Here is a 20,836-nt window from a genome sequence, read left to right as displayed (position 1 = left end):
AAATCAACCGACTCCGACTCCTCTGATTTCTAAATAACTAACTCCGATTTAATCAAAATGCAATAATAATGTTCTTCATCAAATTTCGGTTGATTAAGTATTAGGGGAAATGGATGTAATGTCGGCCTAAATGCCCCTAATTTGGGCCCATACATAAATTCAGTAATCGACTAAATTTTCAATAGCGACCAAAAATATCAATTAGTACCGTCCCAATGACGCGTTCATCTAGATAAAATTGATAAATATCAGATTTTTAGCGATGGGCCCAATCTTAGATCCATAGGGCAACATTAGAGCCATTTCCCCTAATTCGGATATTTTTTAAACAGATCCTACTTCACTGATTTAAATATTTGCTCAATAGAAATAAATTTAATAATCAAATTGAACATCCACACATCATACTACGTATTTTGAGAAATCATAAGAATAAATTTGAGTTAAAATGTTCTAAACTGTAAATGCTTTTGTATATACTGTAATCAATTTCGATGCTATCCATGTTTGCTGATGAAACACATATTTGTCAGGTGAAATCAAGCTGAACATTGCATTAGATCCTAAGTAACATTGACAGATTCTCTTCGTCCACTTGCTCTTTGCATCCTCACGGCCATGCTTAGATATTCCCAGCTATTTTCAGCTCACAGATCGATGAAATAAGCTATTATCTATTTTCTAATACATGAAATCGACAGTGAGCATGCATAAGGGCCTATACGCGATGATCTTTTTTTTTTTATATCTTTATTAAGGAGACTTTCAGCCGTTGGCTGGCTCGTCTCCGACACGCGATGATCGATTCTCTTCGGCGATTTTCTCTTTTGTTAATAAATCGCTAGATTTAACGTTTCTCGGTGCGTTTGCTGTTGCTTTTGATAGCCAATACAACCTGTTACAACTCTGCATTGAACAAATTCTAGAAAATTGTTTCGCTTAGCTGTAGCAATGCACAGAGAAAATCGGTGAAGAGAATCGATCATCGCGTATTCGCCCTTATGCATGCTCACTGTCGAAATGGTTTTATATGCAAGTTATTAACGAAAGAGAAAGTCGATGAAGAGAATCGATGTAATGTTCAGCTTGAAATATTCTAGTGATTTATTTAGCGTATTCTGGAGTATCATGAGACCTTTGAACAATAATACTAAATATATGCTTTCAAAGAGACATGACTGACAATTAAATAGCGCCAATAAAATTTGTGCTGTGAAACACATCCATTTCATGTGTGAATCTTATGCTATGAATCATGCCTGTACGCTATGAATTTAAATTGTGACACACTTGGATTCTATGTGTCTCATTTGGTGATATAAATAGGTTTACACATCATAGTTCAATATTCTACTTTATCGACTTCTACTTTACCGACTCTAAAAATGAATCTACAAATATATAAAAAAAAAACTGCCAGAGGCCAGAGCTTTCACATATCTTTTTAATGGGTCTGATTTGGGATTCGATCATGGACTGTTGGGGTGTGCTGCTGCCGGAGTCTTCGTTCGATCTCACTGTGCCACGGTTGTTCTCATATATGAGGCGGGTTGATAGGATAAAGTCACAAGTCTTGTTTTCGATGTTTACCTTTCTGAGCAAGCAATTCACATCGCATTGAAATGCAAAACACTTTAAATCCATCTGTTTTGAACAGTAGTGTGATTCAATGTGCAATGCACTTGAATAGATAGTGAAAGATTTTCATCATTTCAAAGTCTGAAACACTATGAATTAACGTGTATAACACATTGAACCAAGGTGAAATACACTTAAAGTTAATGTGATTGTGTATTTGAAAACTCAAGTGCTTAAACACTTCGATCATACGTGTGGAATTTTTTGAGTGTAATCGGCTATTCATTAACTCAGAGACAGGTTTTTGGGATTATTGGCCCCTCCTCCCCCTGCGTAGAAGATTGTCCATACATTTTTTTTTTAAATTTGAATGGTCCGTAGATAATTGTCAACCCCCCCTAAAACGGCCTACCTAGTTTATGAACAGGCCCTAAGTAACTACGATTTCCTGCCAGAATGTGTCTTTGAAATTCCCTGCTGGTGTCATTATCCAATGTGATGTTAACAGGTGAGGCAATGTTAGTTTGTCGTCTCTTTCGTTCTCCCGCTGTTTAAATGCATGAGCATGACGGAATTTACGCGACAAATTCACATTCCAACACCTGTTTACATCTCATTGGTCATCATCGACGGTTACCGGTGGGCCTAAATGTATTATCCTGTTGTCTGAATAATAATGTGTGTGTGTGTATTCTCTCTAACCCCCACTGGCCGGCATGGAATAAACACAGACAAACAGACCCAACTTTCGCAAGTTGTTCATCGAACAAGCATTTAACGGTAAATTTAAAAGTACCGCCACCTGGGGCGTGCATAGTCAATCCCCTTGCGTTTGCCATTTACACACTACCGTCATCTGTTCAGCGTACTACCCACCACAGTGTACTCAACAGATGGCGGTAATGTTTTACAGTGAGAAATATTCAATGTGTTATGTCTGTTTGTCTGTGGAAGAACTCTCTCTACACGGCGAATGAGAACGACCCAAATTTGAGTTTAGTTCACTCATAATCGCCAAAAGTGCAGGACCTCAGCGATGAGTAAATTTGCCTCATGTTTTTCCAGGTTTTTTCCAAGATTTTCCAGGGAAAAATTCCCGAATTTGAGAAAAGTAAAGATTGGATTCACTCAGTCTATTGGTACTACTCCGAGACTGAATAAAGTTTTCGTCAATTTCCTTATTTTCCGGCAGATTTTTTAGGTTTTCCACAGGAATCCATTGCACCGTCGGGGTTAACCTCAATCTGATGACAGTTTAGTGGTACTGTTTACGTGGACTTAGTCGATTTTTTCTTAGGTGGATTTTCTCGATAATTTTTCAGACTGCAGTGAGATGTAAACCACATTTCTGCAATGTTCACCTATAATTGTTCACAGAGGACACTGCAGTGCAAAACATGTCTGGTACCTCTATATATGCATTTAGATTATTATTCGAAGTCCCTCCTTTTTTACACATTCTGCACACAAAATAGCTAACCCCTCACTGAATTTCCCGCCGATTTTTATGTATAATACCCCGTTCACATTACAGCGTATATCACGTGATATACGCTGTCTTGCAATGAGCACTCATACATCTAGTTTTCACTGGAAATTCTATGTATGAGTGCTCATTGCAAGACAGCCTATATTACGTGATATAGGCTGTAATGTGAACGGGGTATAAGGCGGGGCATAAAGTATCTTTTGCGCAGAATATGTAAAAAAGGAGGAACTTAAAATGTTAAAACAAATGCATATATAGAGGTACCAGACATGTATTGTAGTGTCAGGTACTCTATTTTGTAATCTGTGAAAGGGAAATGACAAATCGAGTGTCAACAAAATACATGGCATGTTGAGAGATTGAGGTCGTGAGAGTAAATTTTCTCTCTCAAATTTGAATTTTTTGGCTCTGGGAGCTGGTAGTAAATCAGGTAAAACTGTATGGAGAAAAATCATTTTTATTTAATTGTTGCTTGTTTAACAATAATTTCCGGGAAAAAAATGAACGACAAAGTCCCTGATTAATTTCTTTAGGTTGTCGTTTACTTTTTTTTTGACCTGAATATGCACCGAAAGCGAATTATTCCCACTTCTCTCAATTTTTATATGGGGATTTTAATCACTTCCTACCAGCGGAACAGCGCCATCTCTGTGGAAAATGGTCGAACAAAATGATTAATTTTCAAGTTAAAATTCGGAAATTTTAGAATTTTTTTTTCGACAAAAACGACTAAGTGCTTGTAAACAGTACCACTGAACTGTCAAAAAGGTTCAGCCGATTAACACTGAGTTCATTCGTGACGTCACGCTGCAGTACCTAATTAGGTTTTGCACAGTCGGGGTTAACCTCAATCTGATGACAGTTCAGTGGTACTGTTTACGTGGACTTAGTCGATTTTTTCTTGGGTAGATTTTCTCGATATTTTTTCAGACTGCAGTGAGATGTAAACCACACTTCTGCACTGTCCATGAGCAACATCTTTTCACCGCGCTGTTCCTCGACAATTTTCAAGTTAAAATTCGGAAATTTTAGAATTTTTTTTTCGAAAAAACGATTAAGTGCTTGTAAACAGTACCACTGAACTGTCAAAAAGGTTCAGCCGATTAACACTGAGTTCATTTATGACGTCACGCTGCAGTACCTAATTAGGTTCTGCAGCGTGACGTCACGAATGAACTCAGTGTTAATAGGCTGAACCTTTTTGACAGTTCAGTGGTACTGTTTACAAGCACTTAGTCGTTTTTTCGAGAAAAAAAAATTCTAAAATTTCCTAATTTTAACTTGAAAATTGTCGAGGAACAGCGCGTTGCAAGGATGTTGCTCGTGAACATTGCAGAAATGCTGTTTACATCTCACTGCAGTCTAAAAAATTATCGAGAAAATCCACCCAAGAAAAAATCGACTAAGTCCACGTAAACAGTACCACTGAACTGTCATCAGATTGAGGTTAACCCCGACGGTGCAAAACCTAATTAGGTTCTGCAGTTTGAAGTCACGAATGAACTCAGTGTTAATCGACTGAACCTTTTTGACATTTCAGTGGTAAAAAATATTTTAAAATTTCCGAATTTTAACTTGAAATTTGTCGAGGAACAGCACGGTGAAAGGATGTTGCTCGTGGACAATGCAGAAGTGCGGTTTACATCTCACTGTAGTCTGAAAAATTATCGAGAAAATCTACCCAAGAAAAAATCGACTAGGTCCACGTAAACAATACCACTGAACTGTCATCCGATTGAGGTTAGCCCCGACGGTGCAAAATCTTATTGCAGATCCAGTAACCCATTTCAGAATGTCCGGAGAGTCACGCCCATTCCGAGGTTACTTTCATTTATAATAAGCCCCGGATGTATATATTACCTATATCAATTGGATATTAGTATTACACACTCAAAAATGTTCTTTTGAATCCTGCCACGTATTTTGTTTGTTCTTAATTTTTTTTTAGATTGTAAAAGTATTTGGACAGCTCTCAACATGTTCATTTGATCCTCCTGTAGTCTTGTTTTCCTCTACGCTTTGCATCTCATCGTCCAAGTCCGCATTCTGTGGTACAGCACAACATCGACCTTCCGGCGTTTACAGTGAAGCGTTCTGTGCTGCACGACACACGAAAGTTCTACGGGAAGCTAAACGATTCACGCCAAGGCTACATACCATAAATCGATCCGGCAGGGTCCTAGAAAAGGGCTTTTCACTTCCGTTGCCTTAAATCTCTTCGAGGTGCTGCTTTCATCAGCAATCCGCTTCCTTTCTCACAACAGATCCTCAGGACTTCGGAAAGCAACAATTAACAACTTTTTCTCTCAAAGATCACTTTTTATCCACATGAGGAGCCCAATTGTGCAGCAAAACCAATGATCTTAAGAAAACCCCACACGCATCAATGTATTGACGCGAAGGGGAATTATTGATGTGAATTCAGAAATATTGTCAATCTCGATATATTGACGTCAATATAGAATGTATTGACAATACGATTATTGTCAATAAAAGCAATCGTGTAGGGTCCACTTTAGCGAAGCGTCCCGGCGAATGTAAAAATCAACGCGACCATAAGAAATTTTAGTTTAGCTAGGTTCGAAAAAAAAAGATCAACCTGTTGTCTGAATAATAATGTCCTGAAAAATGGCCTAAGCATTCGAGTCCTCTTAGTGTGTATAGGGCTTAAATGTTGCAGGAATTCTAGGTTCATCGTGGACGAGAAAGAGTTTAATGTATTGTATTGTGAACCTCCAAATTGACATTTTGTCTCTCTATATTCTACATATGTTTTACTAATGACCTAATGACCTAACAACCTAACCTTTAAAATGACCTAATTTAATTTAATATTCAGGTTTCACGGACCTCTCGGAAAAGTTCAACCAACCGGGAAAAGGTGGAGCCTCCAAGCTGTCTCAAGTTCTCAACTCCTACCTGGGGGCAATGGTTCAGGAGATCCTGTCGCACGGGGGTGACATCCTAAAGTTCTCCGGTGATGCTTTCCTGGTGCTGTTCAAGGAAACCTCTTCGGTTTCTATGGCGGACGCTACGCACCGTGCCATCGATACGGCGATCGTCATACAGAAATCGTTTGGAGCCTACGAAACCGAAGTGGGTGTCACGTTGCGGGTGAAGATCGCTATATCTGCTGGGGAGGTTCACTTTTCGCTCATTGGGACGGAGAGCTTCTCGCATTACGTTGTCATCGGCCATCCGGTTTGGAAGGTCAAGATCGCAGAGAAGATCTCCGAACCGGGGGATATTATCGTCAATCATCTAGGTACGGCTGTTAAGTGCTATACGTTGTAAACTAATAATGTTTTGTCTAAAAAAAACTAGCATGGAATTACATACAAGCAAATGAATACATATCTGAACAGTGTGATGATAAGGTACATTTACGGATTAAGGGATTCACCAGCAGTTGGCGATCGGCGCAGCGCTTGAATATCTTTGATTTGCTCCACGAAAATGAAGTAGAAGATGACGATCCGGGGATTGCGGCGGGCGATGAAATGAAGTTGGACAGTGAAACCTTGGGCAGTATGTTTCTGTCATTGAATCTTGGTATTTATCTGTTTCTCTAAATTGAATTAACTCTAGTCCGACCTAGTTTGAAGTATGTTGGGACTAAAGCAATAGCGACCTCGTTGAGACGATTCATGATCAAGCCAATTTTGAACGCAATAGACACGCAAGAACCATTGGAGTTTCTGACCGAGATGCGACAAATCGTAACCGTGTTTCTCAACATTGTCTTGAAGCCCAAGGATACGTTGGTAGTTATTGATGAAATAAATTCGATTTTCACATCCTTGTGCACGTGAGTACCGAAAAATATAAAAAAATAGCCCGATCATTAGTTCCCATAATTGTTTCAAATATTGCAGTTTGGTCGAAGGTTACGAAGGAACCGTCAACAAGGTATCCCTGTTCGACAAGGACGTGATGTTCCTGATAATTTTTGGCTTGCGCGGATACAAGCACGATCTGGACAGTCAGATTGCCCTGCGCTGTGCATCGGAAATTCGCGAATTGTACCGTGCTAATCCTAAAGTGCTCTCCGCTTCGATTGGTGTTACCACCGGGACTACGTACTGTGGCGTGGTGGGACATTTCGTTCGTCGGGAATACTCGGTGATTAGCGTAACGGTAAACAAGGCGGCTCGACTGATGATGGCTTATCCGAATAAGGTCACCTGCGATAAGGATACGTTCATGATGAGCAAGTTGGACCCGATTCACTTTCTGTTGCAGGAAACGATCGAGTTGAAGGGATTGCAGAACGTGGGAACGATCTACGAGTTCAAGGAAATTGTTCCGTAAGTCTCGAGGAATGTTGAATCCTTTCAATTCAATGTAGGTTTGAGCTTGTCTTCTACTTTCAGGGAAAGAGAAATGATTAAACCTATTGAGTATGACTTCCCGATAGTGGGGCGGGACGAAATTCTTGAAGTTTTTCAGGAAATGTTGGACGATGGACTGTTTCTTACGCATAACATGAATCCGGACGATGTTGGTAAGATTCATGAATACCAAAGTTGTCTCCTGATTAGAGGTGAAGCGCAGATAGGAAAGACACGACTGCTGAATGAACTGTTTCACATCTCGTTGAAGAATAAGAAAATCAGTTCCCTGCGATTGACGCTTTCGATGAGGGATCTAAAGGTAGGTTGTGGATGTTCGATTTTATTTTGTTTTTGGTTTTGAGTCTATAAATCTACTATAAAATATAAGCCTGCACAAATAACGGTAAAGATTGGTGCGGTTTTGTGGGTTGCGCATGGAAAATATTAAGAATTTCACTAACATTGCTCAAACCTTGGCTTAAGTTGTCCCAATGCTGTCAAAATGAATATGTTGTTGCTTTGATTATAATCCCAAAGCATTTTTTTGTTGTTATAAAATCGGTGAAGTTAACAAACAAATATTTAGCTCTCTAGTTGACCTATTTTTACTTGTTTTTTTCTCGTTTATATCAGCCGTATAGAGGCAATTATTAATTTCATTTTATGTCTGGTATCACTCAAATAGGTCGATAGACGGGGCAAAAAATAATGTAGAAACAACTCATTTAATAATAATTTATAAATACAATTTTTTTTTGAGCAGTTTTAGAAAAAACCGCAGAGCGAGGGTCGACTAAGAATTGACCTTTCTGACGTTTATAACACGCACACTTGCGTGTCCCATTTTCAAGTGCTAAGTTTGTTATCCTCACTTTCGCCAAAAATGTTCGTTTGTTATTGTTATCATCACTTTCGGACCGTCAATACAAGCCGGCGCCCTCGTCGGCGCCGGTGGTGTAGTGGTAAGCGTGACTGCGAGGTCGGTGGGATTTTTTTGAGGCATAACAATCTCTGGTCACGTCTTCCTTCGGAAGGGAAGTAAAGCCGTTGGTCCCGGCCCATGTGTGTTGAATGGGTGCGATATCCTACGCAGGTGTGGAAGCTGCCTTCCTGCACATTCGATTGCCGTCAATGGATGGCAATCGATGTCCGTCGGTGATTGGCACTAGATTGCGGAACAGAGATTGACGTTAAGCGCCCATTACATATGTCAATATATTGACAAACATCGTATTGTCAATTTTCCTTACAATATAATCAATCTATAAATATTTACAACATTAATGACAATTCACTAAAGTGTTGGTTACACAGGTCAATATATTGACAATAAATTAACATACTGACAATATTATTGAAAAGGTAATATTGATGACGATGGTTTTATGACGAGTATTGTTGAAAACTGATTTTCATTCCACTTTCTCAATATTATTCCCCTACGCAAGAGGAGGGAGAACGTACGTCATTTAGACCGACTGACTCACAATGCACCTTCACGCATGCAGTGTTGCCATTTTGTTTAAATCTTCGTGTGTGATATAAAATGGATATCAAACTAAACAAAAAAAGTATCCTTTTACAGTCACCAATCACTACCCAGGCTTCGTCTATATGGATGTTCATTTGCTACAAAATCACAAGCATAATCACTTTAAAATAAAATAAATACTGTCTGCGTTTCACATGCCTACACGTAACGCAAATTAAATAATATATGCAAGTTTTTCCTTTAGGAATGTTTACCAAAACATCAGCATAATAGTTTATATATAGGAAACTCCATACCATGAACGTGGGTTATTGAACACGAGTGGTAATTCCGCGCAGTCGACAATCGATTTGATTCAATTCCATTAATTTGTTATCATGTTGTCCTGTGTATTTTCTGTGTCCTGTCAAAAAGTTACAACATTTGATATTGGTGTTGACAGAACCGTCGAGAAATCGACAAATATTGACAGTTTCTTATTGGCACTTTCAGTGGAATGAAAGGATAGCCAACCTGGGTATTGCGAACTCTGTCGGTTTAATTTTTCAAGTGAGCAAAAAAAATTATGAAAATCTTTCGAAGATTCAAATTGTTTCGCCGAAACAGCTCACGACATCGTATATACATGCTGTCAAATGAACTCTTGGCTCCTCCTTCTCTGCTCCACAAATAACGAATACATGGTGTTGGGAGTGCACCTGCCCACAAAGCTCACATGACTCTTATAAAGTTTGATTAAATTCTTATTTCAGCAATTCGTAACCCAGTTTTGGCATTATTATTAATATAAAATAATTATTCGAGCATCACGTTAGATTATTTACAATATCCGCCTACTAAGGTCGATGTTTTGACAGTTTCATAATTATACTTCTTAATTTGATTTCAGTAGGTGGCAATACCTTTACTTGTGGTTCAAGCAGTAAGTTACTGCCAGTAACTACCCACATGACTTATGAGCTCTTTTTAATGTTTGGTTCCCGTTTGACAGTTCAACTCGGCTCCCAGATGACAAGCATTTTGAGTTAGTTCGCAGTACTCAGGTACCAACTAGAAATACTCAGAGGGAGAGATAGGCGGAGAAAACAAAATTCAATTCGGAAGCAGAGATTTGTTCCTAAATTATCTTGCAACCCTTGCTAGAAGCTAGCATTTCAAATGAGTTTTATTTTTGATTCGAGTTACGTGCAAAATAATAATTGATTGCATCGCAATATTTCGCACAATTCTTGGTGCCATTCATTAAACAACGAAGATCAATTAATCAATAGAGTTAGAATATTGTTTTTGGTTCCAAAAACTAGTTAAATTTGAGAAGCACACAAAACATAAAGGGGATTGAATTTCTGTTCGTTTGCAATACTAGAAAGAATAAGAAATCCTCGGAAAAATTCTAATGGGAATGTTCGATTGGCTCAGATTCTGACAGTTCATTTGGATCAAAACATTCTCTCCGCCCATCTCTCCCTCTGAGTATTTCTAGTGCCAACCAATCCAACAATTTTGAAATTTATTGCGAAATTGTACGGACCTATTTAAAATCATTCAATGATAATGTGTTGATTTTATTGATTTCTTACGAGTAATGGTAATTTGAAATTTTACCGACTTTTTCAGTAGTTCAGAAAACGGGTAACATTTTACCGACTTAGGTTATCCGAATTCAGTGTGTAGTTAGTATTTTCCATAGGTTCAGCAACGACGTTTCTCTTTTGACCCGCTGATCCACGTTTCTTGTGTGGGGAAATTGAGACAAGTAATATTGACTTTAATACATTGAGGTTTAAAGGCTTCAAACGTATTGCCATTGATGTTGTCAATATTCGTAAATTGATGATATTGATAGAAATGACTGTTTTTTTTTGTCAATATATTCTGAGTATTGACAAAGTGAAATGAAAATCAGCTTTTCGTCAATACCTGTCATCAATCATCATCATCAATATCACCTTTTCAATAATATTGTCAGTATGTCAATTTATTGTCAATATATTGACATGTGTAATGGGCGCTTTAAATAAAGGAAAGAAGAAGACCATCAATACTCGTGCGAATAGAATGGACTATAGGGCTAAAACTTGTTTGGCCTTTTCAATATTTTGTAATTTTTGAAGGGGGAGGTGGTGACATACAGTCTGTTCCACTTAGAATCCGGACACGTTATTTATTATACAGCAGTGCCTCTAGAAGTCTGATTTGGAATGTTTTGACAGCGTCTAAAGTCAGTCTAAAATCAGCATCAAGTCTAAAATCATCAAAATCTTACTGATTTTCAAAATTTTACTGATTGATTGATTGATTTAACTTTATTAAGGAGGCTTTCAAATTTTCCTGATTTTCAGCGATTTAAAATCAGAATAAGAAAATCAGTTACCAGTAAATTTTTGCTGATTTTAGACTTGATACTCCTGGATGTACTCAAGGTTTTAAAAAACGTATCTGTCATGGATACCAAAATTAATTAAGTGTAATTAAATGGAAGATAACCTTTTTGCTGTTTTATTGAAGCATTCCGCTAACAACCCAATTTCATTACTTCATTATGATGGCTACCAAGCCTTTGGGATTTTCCTTATTAGAGAGTTGAATAGATTTTACTCCTTTAGTTTACTTAAATCTTTGGTTTTAATTAGTTAGGTAGGTTCCGATTCAACACATTGTAGTTTCATTTTTATACCTGTGATCTTGACTTTTATACCTAAGGGATGAGTACTTAAGGGGGTTAGATTTTGAATAGTTCTTTAGTGGGAATGACACTGATGAAGACTGCACATTGTAGTCGAAATACGTATCTGTCATGGATACCAAAATTAATTAAGTGGAATTAAATGGAAGATAACCTTTTTGCTGTTTTATTGAAGCATTCCGCTAACAACCCAATTTCATTACTTCATGGAAGGTAAGGATTTTTCCAGTTCCACGAAAGACTTCATGCAGCTTTCAAGTTAGCGTGAAGACACTACATCGGAGATTCGTTGGTTGGGGGGCTCGTTAGTTGGGTGTTCGCTAGTTGGGCCATAACCCAATTAAAAAGCATCTGGATGTCAAAATCTCATGTCACAATAGATTTGACAATCAACCATAAACTCTTCCTAGGGGTAAGCAAATGCGTTTTGAACTGCGCATTCAATGTAATGTGTGCAAACATATGGTATTTGATAGAAACATTTGAATTTAATTTGAAATTCCAGAAGAAATCTAAAACACATAGCACATCAAGCAATTTACTTCTATCCTAATTATTTTTTGTTAAATCTTCTTAACCGCAACAAAGGATACGCATACCCCCGACAAATTTTAGCCTTCTGTCCAGTGGTGGCCCAACCAGCGAATTTGGGTTGTATAGGCCTTTTTAATGCACCGCCAACGTAGAAGGCACCACGCGGGTTCGAGAGGAAACGTTAACCAAACTGTTTGTTTACATCAGAAGAGGGAATTTTCACAACACAAATTAAAGCCGGCGCCGGTGGTGTAGTGGTAAGCGTGACTGTTTTCCAACACCCCTGAGGCATAAAAATCTCTGGTCACGTCTTCCTTCGGAAGGGAAGTAAAGCCGTTGGTCCCGGCTCAATGGGTGCGATATCCTACGCAGGTGTGTGGAAGCTGCCTTCCTTGCACATTCGATTGCCGCCAATGGATGGCAATCGATGTCCGTCGGTGATTGGCACTAGATTGCGGAACAGAGACCGACGTTAAAGAAAGGGGGAAAGTACAACAAAAATTAAAGCATTTTTTATTGACCATCTTGCCAATTTCGATCAGTAATCGTCTTATTTTGCACCTTAACTATTCACACACAAGAAATCCAGGGGGAACATAACCACTAAGGCACTATTGGAATTTTCAATTTTTCTTAACAAAAATATTGCTGAACACTAGCAGGATCCTTCCAAAATTAATACAGAATTAAAGTTTTCAACTATAGATCAAGTTTTCGAGCATCTCAGATGAATCAATTTATCAGGAACAGTAAAAAAGTGTCCCGCTTCCTATGTCTCACGGCAACTATTTCTTCTAACAACACTCTTTTTGACGTTCTCCTATACACCACCAGAGGTTGAATCGATCGCTTAGTTTCTATTAAAAAGGCGTATTCTTATTTTCCATTTCTTCTCTACAAAAATATTCCTGAACACCAGCAGGATGCTTGCAAAAACGATGCAGAATTTATCAGGAAAAGTGAAAAATTGTTCCGTTTCATATGTCTCATGTTGAAAATGCCTGCTCATAACTCTATTTTTGACGTTCTCTTATTCACCACCAGAGGTGGAATCGATTGCTTGGTTTCTATTAAAAAGGCGTATAGAGATTAGTGACGTTTAACGCACGCACACTAGCGGGAGCAACGCCGTGTAAAGTTGTTTATTATTTTCCTCTGGCTAACCTAAAAAAATGTATGAAAGTAGATCTATCAAAATGAGTTTGACATCGATTTGTTATGTATTTTCCTCGGATATTTACTAACTCGCTCTCACATATCTCCCCAATACAACCGGACGTGAAAATCTCTATAGAACTTACTTCGAGCTTCGAGGTGACTCAGTGTAGGGAGCACCCAGTGGCTACTCGACGGTACATACCTTCAAATATTTGGTTTAAGATCTTATAAAAGGGAGGAAGGGGGATTTTAAAAATCACAATAAGTGCTTACGTAATTATTGCATGACCGGTTATTTACGAAGCATATCGCGATGAAAAATTCGAGGGGGACGACTTTATCTACGATGCAGAAAAGATTGCTTTTTGCTGTGGCTAGTTGCGCGCACGCTGAGTTGATAGAAAGAAGATTGATGACGATTCTGAAGATTTCCTGCAAAAATATGATACGCGATGCAAGTAGATGCGACAAATGAAAGAAGATTTTTCGAAGATTGATTCGCTACCCGAGCAAAGTCGGTTAACAAAATGAAAGCAAATCGATATTTTGATTTCAATTGTCGATACATAAGTCTGATATCATATTGTGCTTTCATTATGCAGTCAAGCCTTTTAAAATGAAAGCAACTTAACTTGAAGTTCTGCTGTTAACGTCTTGTTTAAAAGTTAATTTAAGTTCATCTGTCGTTGAACTAACGATTATTGTTTATTTGTTTTGTTTAACACATTTTAGGTCATTAGAAACTTGCCCGGGGTGAGATTTAAGCTCAAGTCTTTCAGCATGAGAAGCATGGATGCTAACCATTTACACCAGGCCCGTATTCAGTTAAAAAAATTGAATTGAAATCAAATTGATTTTATTGAAAGCAGGATTAGTTTTCCGTTTGATTCAACAGTGTAAAATTCTGCTCTCATTTTTGCTGTGTTAACCGTTAAGTCAACCAAAATGAGATCAACTGGAGTATTCAAAATAAGTTACATCATAACAGCAAAATTTGATTTCAATTTGATCTCAAGCTTTGTTTGGGTAGTGTGAGATTTGTTGAGCATCTAAACTCTCGGAAAAATTCGACCTCCAAAACAGGATTTTGGTTTTATTTAAAAACTTCTGAATCCGTGATTTAGGTCTTCTTTAGGTTAACCGTGATTACAAAAAGACTTGATATCAGGCTTTAGGCCTTATTTACAGAGATAAGCTCGAATAAACATTTCGACTTCCATAAACCCCTGAAATCACTAATTAGGCCTTTTTAAGGTTTCTAAACAATTACTCTCAAAATATCCCTTAAATAAAAAATGTATGGCTTATTTACGGAGATAATCACGATTAAATTTTAGATCTCCAAAGCACCAAACAAAATTGGGGTTTAGGCCTTCTTTATGGAGATATTCGCGATTCAATATTTCGACCCTCAAAAGACCAATTTTCACCTTATAGAGACATTCGCGATTCAAAATGTAAACTACCAAAGAACCACTGAAATTACTAAATTACTACCACACTAAAATTTCGACCCGCAAAACAACCTTGAGATCACGATTTAGACCTTATTTACGGAGATAATCGCGATTTAAGTTTTGACCTCCAAAACTCCCCAGAAATCGTGATTTTGGCCTTATTTAAGAACACTTTTTAGAATGCCCTAGAAATTATCTGCAGAATGGAATTACATCCATTAATTAAATGTCATTTCTAAAAGAAGAATTATTTGCTTTTTCGCTTTTGCTGCAAGTGGCTGTAAGGAAATAATACAGGAATTCCGGATATGCGCGATGGGTGGTGCCGTCTGCCCACCGTCATTTATCAGTAATCTTTCAACCAATTGAGCTGATTTTTTGTATGTGGGGTCACCACAAACAATCAGCGCAGTTGGTTGAAAGACTGCTGGAAAATGACAGTGAGTAGACGGCACAACCCACCGCGTAAATCGGAGATTCCTGTATTATTCGCTTACAGTAACTTACAGAAAAAGTAAAAAACCTAGTCGGGAACAATCCTATTGTATCCCATCTGTAAACCAGCCTTTATGCCTTATTTCAGATTTCAGGTTTCGACACCCTTTTAGGCAATTTAGGCCTTATTAATGGAAACTTCCAATCACAATTTAAACCTTGTTTACGGAATAAATCCCGATGTAAGATTTCAACCTTGAAACACCCCTTCTCGATTACTTTTTCGAAGGGACGTATAAGCTTTTGTAAACAATGCATTTGATCGTCGATTTGGCGTAACTGGTAGATCGCCCAGACATACTAACATCACTACCAGGTAGGGGAAAATTTCGCCTATTTTATGGGAGTGTTAGCATGCGTGAGCGAGCTACCAGTTACGCCAAATCAACGATCTAATGCATTGTTTACAAAAGCTGATACGTCCCTTCGAAAAAGGAATCGGGCCTTGTATTTTAGCACTTATAATCATTTCCGATCAATTGCATCCATGTGCGCCGAATTTCGGGAGTAATTTTAATGTTTGTAATCGAATGCACTTTCGATCTCACTAGAAACCATTTTCCGCTGCCTCTCTGTACCTGTCGAGGCCACTCGGATTCACCGAAACGATCACCAGCATCACCCGAGAGAACCGCATCAAACAATATCTGGGCGAGTACCAACTAACGGCCCAGTTGGCCCTTTTGAACGCTATTCTGGATGTAGAATTTCCGGAATCGGAAATCATACGCATGATGACCGATTCCGAACGGCAAGAAATGAGACGAAAGCTTTTCGAACTACTCTGCCAAAAGGTAACTAAATCGATTCTTCTCTGTATATGCTGTACGTTTTTCATGATACCGTTTCGGGCGCGTGCGTGTTGTCTAACTGCCGGGCGAATAATTTTTCTTTTTGAAGGCTTTTCAAAACCTGTGGGTACTGATTATTGACGATTTGGAATTTATGGATGAGGAATCGTTCGAGTTGTTTGAAATTCTCTGGAAGATGCCACAGGTTATTACGGTGCTTGCGATGGGCTACCGCCGGCGGTTGGCAGCTCCTTTCAAAAGGCTTTTCAACAATCCACACGTGTGTCAGTTGAAGTTGACGCCGATCGATACGCTGCTCCATAAGGCGATCACGTGTCAGTTTTTGACTGTGAATGCAATACCGTTGGATTTGGAGCGGTTGGTAAATTATTCTGTGATTCTACACGATCTTATGTTGAATATTTTGCAGAGCGATACACACCATGAGCAGTGGAAATCCCGGTTGGATCAACACCTTTGTGATGTCTCTGAAGCAATGTGGACTGCTGCGAGTAATTCGGATGGGATCCATTGAAGCGCAAGGGAAAGGATACGTATTTTGTGAGACATCGTTTTTGATTCGAAGCAGTGCTCGTTCTACCATGTCCTTACGGCTGAGTGGTGGCGATTGGGATCTGTTTGAATCCTGTTCCGACGATGATCAGTTCAGTCCTTTTATGCAATCGAACTTCTCCAGCAAACTGGTCGATGTAGCGTGTCTGAATGGGGAAATCGATACTGGCGATTACTTTCCCTCGTCCTGTTTGGATGCCTTCCATCTGATGCTGTACGATTCACTTTCATCCTATGAACAGTACGTATGCAAATGTGCTGCCGTTTTGGGAGAAAAATTCCTACGCGTGGCACTGATATTCGTGATTGCCCAGGATAACGAACGGGATGTCGCTGTTGGTAAGTGATCGTTTGATAGTCGGGTCGAATTCGGAGTCATGTTTATTTTGTATTTCAAATCAACTTTGCAGCTGTCCAAAAATTGTTTGACCTTCAAATTTTGTCCTGTGCTGTTGGTGATTTCTCCGCCGGATTCAGTCTCTTCCAGAGGAACGTCAATACGGAGAAACTGCAGAAGCGGATCTGTGGCTGCATCAAGCTGCCGATTTCAAGTACGGCAAGAAGTGATTTGGTCTACAAGAGTAATGAAAATAATCCGTCTTTTTCCTGTTTTTAGGAGCTTGCCGTGATCTTCCCCGCTATGCAGCATGTGGGTATTCGAAATTCAATTCTGATCTATTCCGCCAGACGGTGTACAATTTGCTCACCGAAGAGCAGAAGATCGAGTTCCACTCCCGGGCGCTAACGTTTATAGAACGAGAAACGAAAAAGTGAGCTTCTTGAAAGCATATGCGGTGTCACGTTTTCGATCTGCTAATCGTCGATCTTCCTGTTTTTGTTTGTTTCCTAGATGTGCCTCTTGCGGGGGAGGACCATTCAGCAATTTGATTTCCAGCGACGATCAATTTGATGTGATAATGGGATTCAGGCGAAGGAGGGACTCGGATCTGTCCTATAAGAATGTGCTGTTCAAGAGCGGCGCAAGCGTTAGTTTGATTTCAAAGACATTGATAAACGGTTTAATAATGTGCTACCATTTTGTCTTATTCTAGGGTTTCTCTATGCAATCACATGACCGTAAACTACAATTCGTTTTTATTTTCTGATAGAACTCGCATTCAAAACTTTCTTAAAATTTCCAGGTTCAATGTTCCAAAACTGTTTCCGATGGTGGAAGTCACCCCCTTCTCGGGGCAAGATTCCAATCCTTAGCTACCGGGAATACGATTTTACCAAATGTCGCTGCTATATGATACTGTACTCGATGTACCATGAGATTGTGTTTCACAGTCACGGAGCACGGATGGCCGAGAAGCACATTGAAGCACAGATCGAGTGGGCAAACTGCTGTATCAAGGTAGCCAACATTCCCAAGGCGATTCAGATGCTGGAGGGCGTGCAGTTGCAGATAAAGGTTCGTTGGTTGATTTGGGTGATGAAGCCTGCGTTCATGTGGTATGCATTTGTTTTTAGGAAATTGATACATTCGTTAATATAGCGCTGGTCACGTATCTGAAAGGGCGTTTGTACACATTGCTTGCGGTTTGCCGATTCGAGTTGAAGCAGTACACTATTGCTACGGAATATTTCTATACCGCATCGGAAGTGATGGGAATGCCGTTTCCGAAGTCAACGTAAGTATTAATATGAGCCGTAGGACAAAAGCATGAAAAATGTATAACGTTTCAGCAAAATTGCTCAACTGCAATTTGAGATTTTGTTCGGCAAGGTTCAAAAAATGGTTCGCAAACGAGAACTTCCACCACCGGAGCGCTCGAAACCACTGTACTACGTTCTAATTGCATCCCAGTTGTCGTCCTGTTTCGATGGAATGTTTCACCTGTTTCGTCGTCTAACCCAGTGGAAGCTTGCTCAATTGGCTGCCATATGGAGCCTTAAGCATGCCCTCAAATACCGTCGAAATGCATCAGTGCTGGTTGAAGCTTTCGCTAGTGTGTTTCAGATCGGTGAGTGGTTTGATTCTTGTAAGTAAACTGACAATCGAATCATACGCATTATAGCCTTCCACATGGGATTTTCCAATGACATTGCTTGGATGCAGGAACGATCATTGGAAATTATAGCAGACAATGTCGACCGAATCAATATAGATTACATGAAATCGGTCGTCCAATACTACACCGCTTTGCTCATGTGCCAGTGAGTTTTTATTCATATTAATTTTCTACTAACAAATCGAACTAACAAGAACGCACATCTCTCAGAACCATTCGATCCACGAAGCAGCTTTCGATCGAGTTCGGTCGAGTTGTTCTGAAGATCACCGATACCTTGCAATTCAAGACCAGCGAATGGCACATCATTCCGATCTTGGCCGAGCTGTTGATGTCACATCGGAGGATTTCCGATGCCGTCAGTATGCTATGGGACTTTCAGGCACTGACCGATCGCTATCAGGACACCTCAGCCAAGGCTTGGTATTATTCGATTGCAATGGACATTATGCTGGATACGAGCTGCTGTATCGAGACGTACAAGGAGTGCGAGAGTTTCTTTTTGAAGAACTGTGAAGCTCTGGGCTATCAACGGGATGCTTATGCGGTGACGCGTTTGTATGCTGATTTGTGGCTCTGGTGTGTTCGGAACGGAGCTTGGGAAACTGCCGATACGTGGATGAACAAGTTGCAGGAGGTGTTCGTGCTGACCCCGCACGATTCGATGATTAACGTTCACACTGCTCTGCGGGTGTTGGAAGGTTTGGTGTTGACTTTGGTCAACAAGATTGAAGCTAGGAACATTTTGGCGATTGTTCGGATGCAGAATGAAATTGAAAGACTCAGTAGCCACATTGAAGATGCTCTGGATATTAGTAAAAGTCATGAAGCAAAGTAATTATAGTGGCTGACTTAGTTTTTGGTTGAGGCTTATAGAATCTTTATTTTTCAGGTATAAATTATGTAAAATATATTACAAACAGGTTGTGAATTCCCATTACGACTCGATAGGAAAGCTACGAAAACTTCGGAAGCTTGCCATCACACGGAACGACTTACTATATGCCGAGAAGACGTTACACACGATTCAGGTAAGCTTAATTCCAACAATCACACGTCGTGCCACTAAAATCCATCGTTTTTTTTGTTACCTTCCATCAGTACTGGCGCTGTGAGTTACCTCCGAAGATTGAATCGTTTTGGCTGGATCATTGCTCCAGCGCAGTTACCGGAATCGAAGCCGAAAAAGGCGAACCGATTGGCTTATTGAATATTACCCGATATGACTACACCAGTTGCATCTTGAATGGCGAGCGAATCTATCCGTATTCGTTACCGCTGCCGAGGGCAAGATACTTTTGAGGGCGACAATTTTGCGTGAAGTGGTAGACTGTGAAAAAATGTTGATACTTTGAAGAAGTTTGCTGTTTTGTATGTTCATGAATTTATTAAAAAGAGCTCTATTAAATTCTTTCGTTCGCCCATTTCGTAAAAGTTGATTTCTTAAATAGGTCAGGCTGAGAAAAATAGAAGCGACCAAATAAACCCGGACATTCTCTAATTTCGATATGAGCGGAACACTCTACCAGCTATATTTTAACGATTTGCGTGAGGAAAACAATATTAATCGAGGATTGAGAAGTGTTGTTATCAAATCTGAGAACTAGAGCAGAAACTGACGATGGTAAATTGAAAAATAGATTATCTACTGTTTGAATTGAGCATAAATTATTATAATTAATATTTGTATAATAAAATTCATGCTCATCCATGGTCACACTTGTAGTATAATAGTTTTTGAGTAGTGCTCGTAATTATTATACAAATAATAATCATGCTCATAGTTTGTCATTCAAGTGGATCCGCGGCATCAGAATGATATATTAGATCGATATCAAATGTCCATTAGATGGCTTTTAGAATCGTGATGATATCCTTGATGTTTGTTTTTAACTTTTTATTTGTTCCAAATTCAAAATAAATTACATTTCATTTTAACCTAGGTGCTCCAGCTACTACTAACATACCAGCCTTAATTGTTATGTTATATCTTCTTCTTCTTATTCGCATTTCAAGCTTATTGCATAGTGCATATTAGCTTATTGCGTGCTCTCAACTTAGTGTTCTAAATGCACTCCCACAGTTATTAACTGAGAGCTTTCGATGCCAATACCAATGCATGAATTCGTATATTGTGTGGCAAGCACTCTATGCCCAGGGAAGTCGAGAAAATTTCCAACCCGAAAGATTCCCACGATCGGACGGGGAATCGAACCTGCCGCCTCCGGCTTGGA

At 39.2% G+C, this 20,836-nt stretch overlaps 1 protein-coding gene across 1 annotated transcript in view; it reads left to right on the top strand.

The window, feature by feature from the left end:
* Positions 1-19,904, top strand: part of LOC135713641 (adenylate cyclase type 10-like) — a 70,609-nt gene extending 50,705 nt beyond the window's left edge. The window contains exons 3-21 of the mRNA XM_065236784.1: positions 5,907-6,332; positions 6,392-6,595; positions 6,656-6,875; positions 6,943-7,374; positions 7,441-7,720; positions 15,775-16,017; positions 16,124-16,392; positions 16,445-16,926; positions 16,998-17,138; positions 17,204-17,357; positions 17,438-17,573; positions 17,640-17,664; positions 17,730-18,001; positions 18,061-18,221; positions 18,277-18,554; positions 18,609-18,747; positions 18,813-19,436; positions 19,495-19,633; positions 19,704-19,904. Of these exons, the coding sequence (XP_065092856.1) occupies positions 5,907-6,332; positions 6,392-6,595; positions 6,656-6,875; positions 6,943-7,374; positions 7,441-7,720; positions 15,775-16,017; positions 16,124-16,392; positions 16,445-16,926; positions 16,998-17,138; positions 17,204-17,357; positions 17,438-17,573; positions 17,640-17,664; positions 17,730-18,001; positions 18,061-18,221; positions 18,277-18,554; positions 18,609-18,747; positions 18,813-19,436; positions 19,495-19,633; positions 19,704-19,904 (4,826 nt within the window). The remainder of the gene's footprint in view (positions 1-5,906; positions 6,333-6,391; positions 6,596-6,655; positions 6,876-6,942; positions 7,375-7,440; positions 7,721-15,774; positions 16,018-16,123; positions 16,393-16,444; positions 16,927-16,997; positions 17,139-17,203; positions 17,358-17,437; positions 17,574-17,639; positions 17,665-17,729; positions 18,002-18,060; positions 18,222-18,276; positions 18,555-18,608; positions 18,748-18,812; positions 19,437-19,494; positions 19,634-19,703) is intronic.
* Positions 19,905-20,836: the final 932 nt, after the last annotated feature.

This window comes from Ochlerotatus camptorhynchus, unplaced genomic scaffold (genome assembly GCF_037179485.1).
Source record: "Ochlerotatus camptorhynchus isolate MF236.1 unplaced genomic scaffold, CSIRO-AGI_Acam_v1.1 ptg000574l, whole genome shotgun sequence".
NCBI classification, from domain to species: Eukaryota; Metazoa; Arthropoda; class Insecta; order Diptera; family Culicidae; genus Ochlerotatus; species Ochlerotatus camptorhynchus.
This window is presented reverse-complemented; position numbering and strand designations above follow the sequence as displayed.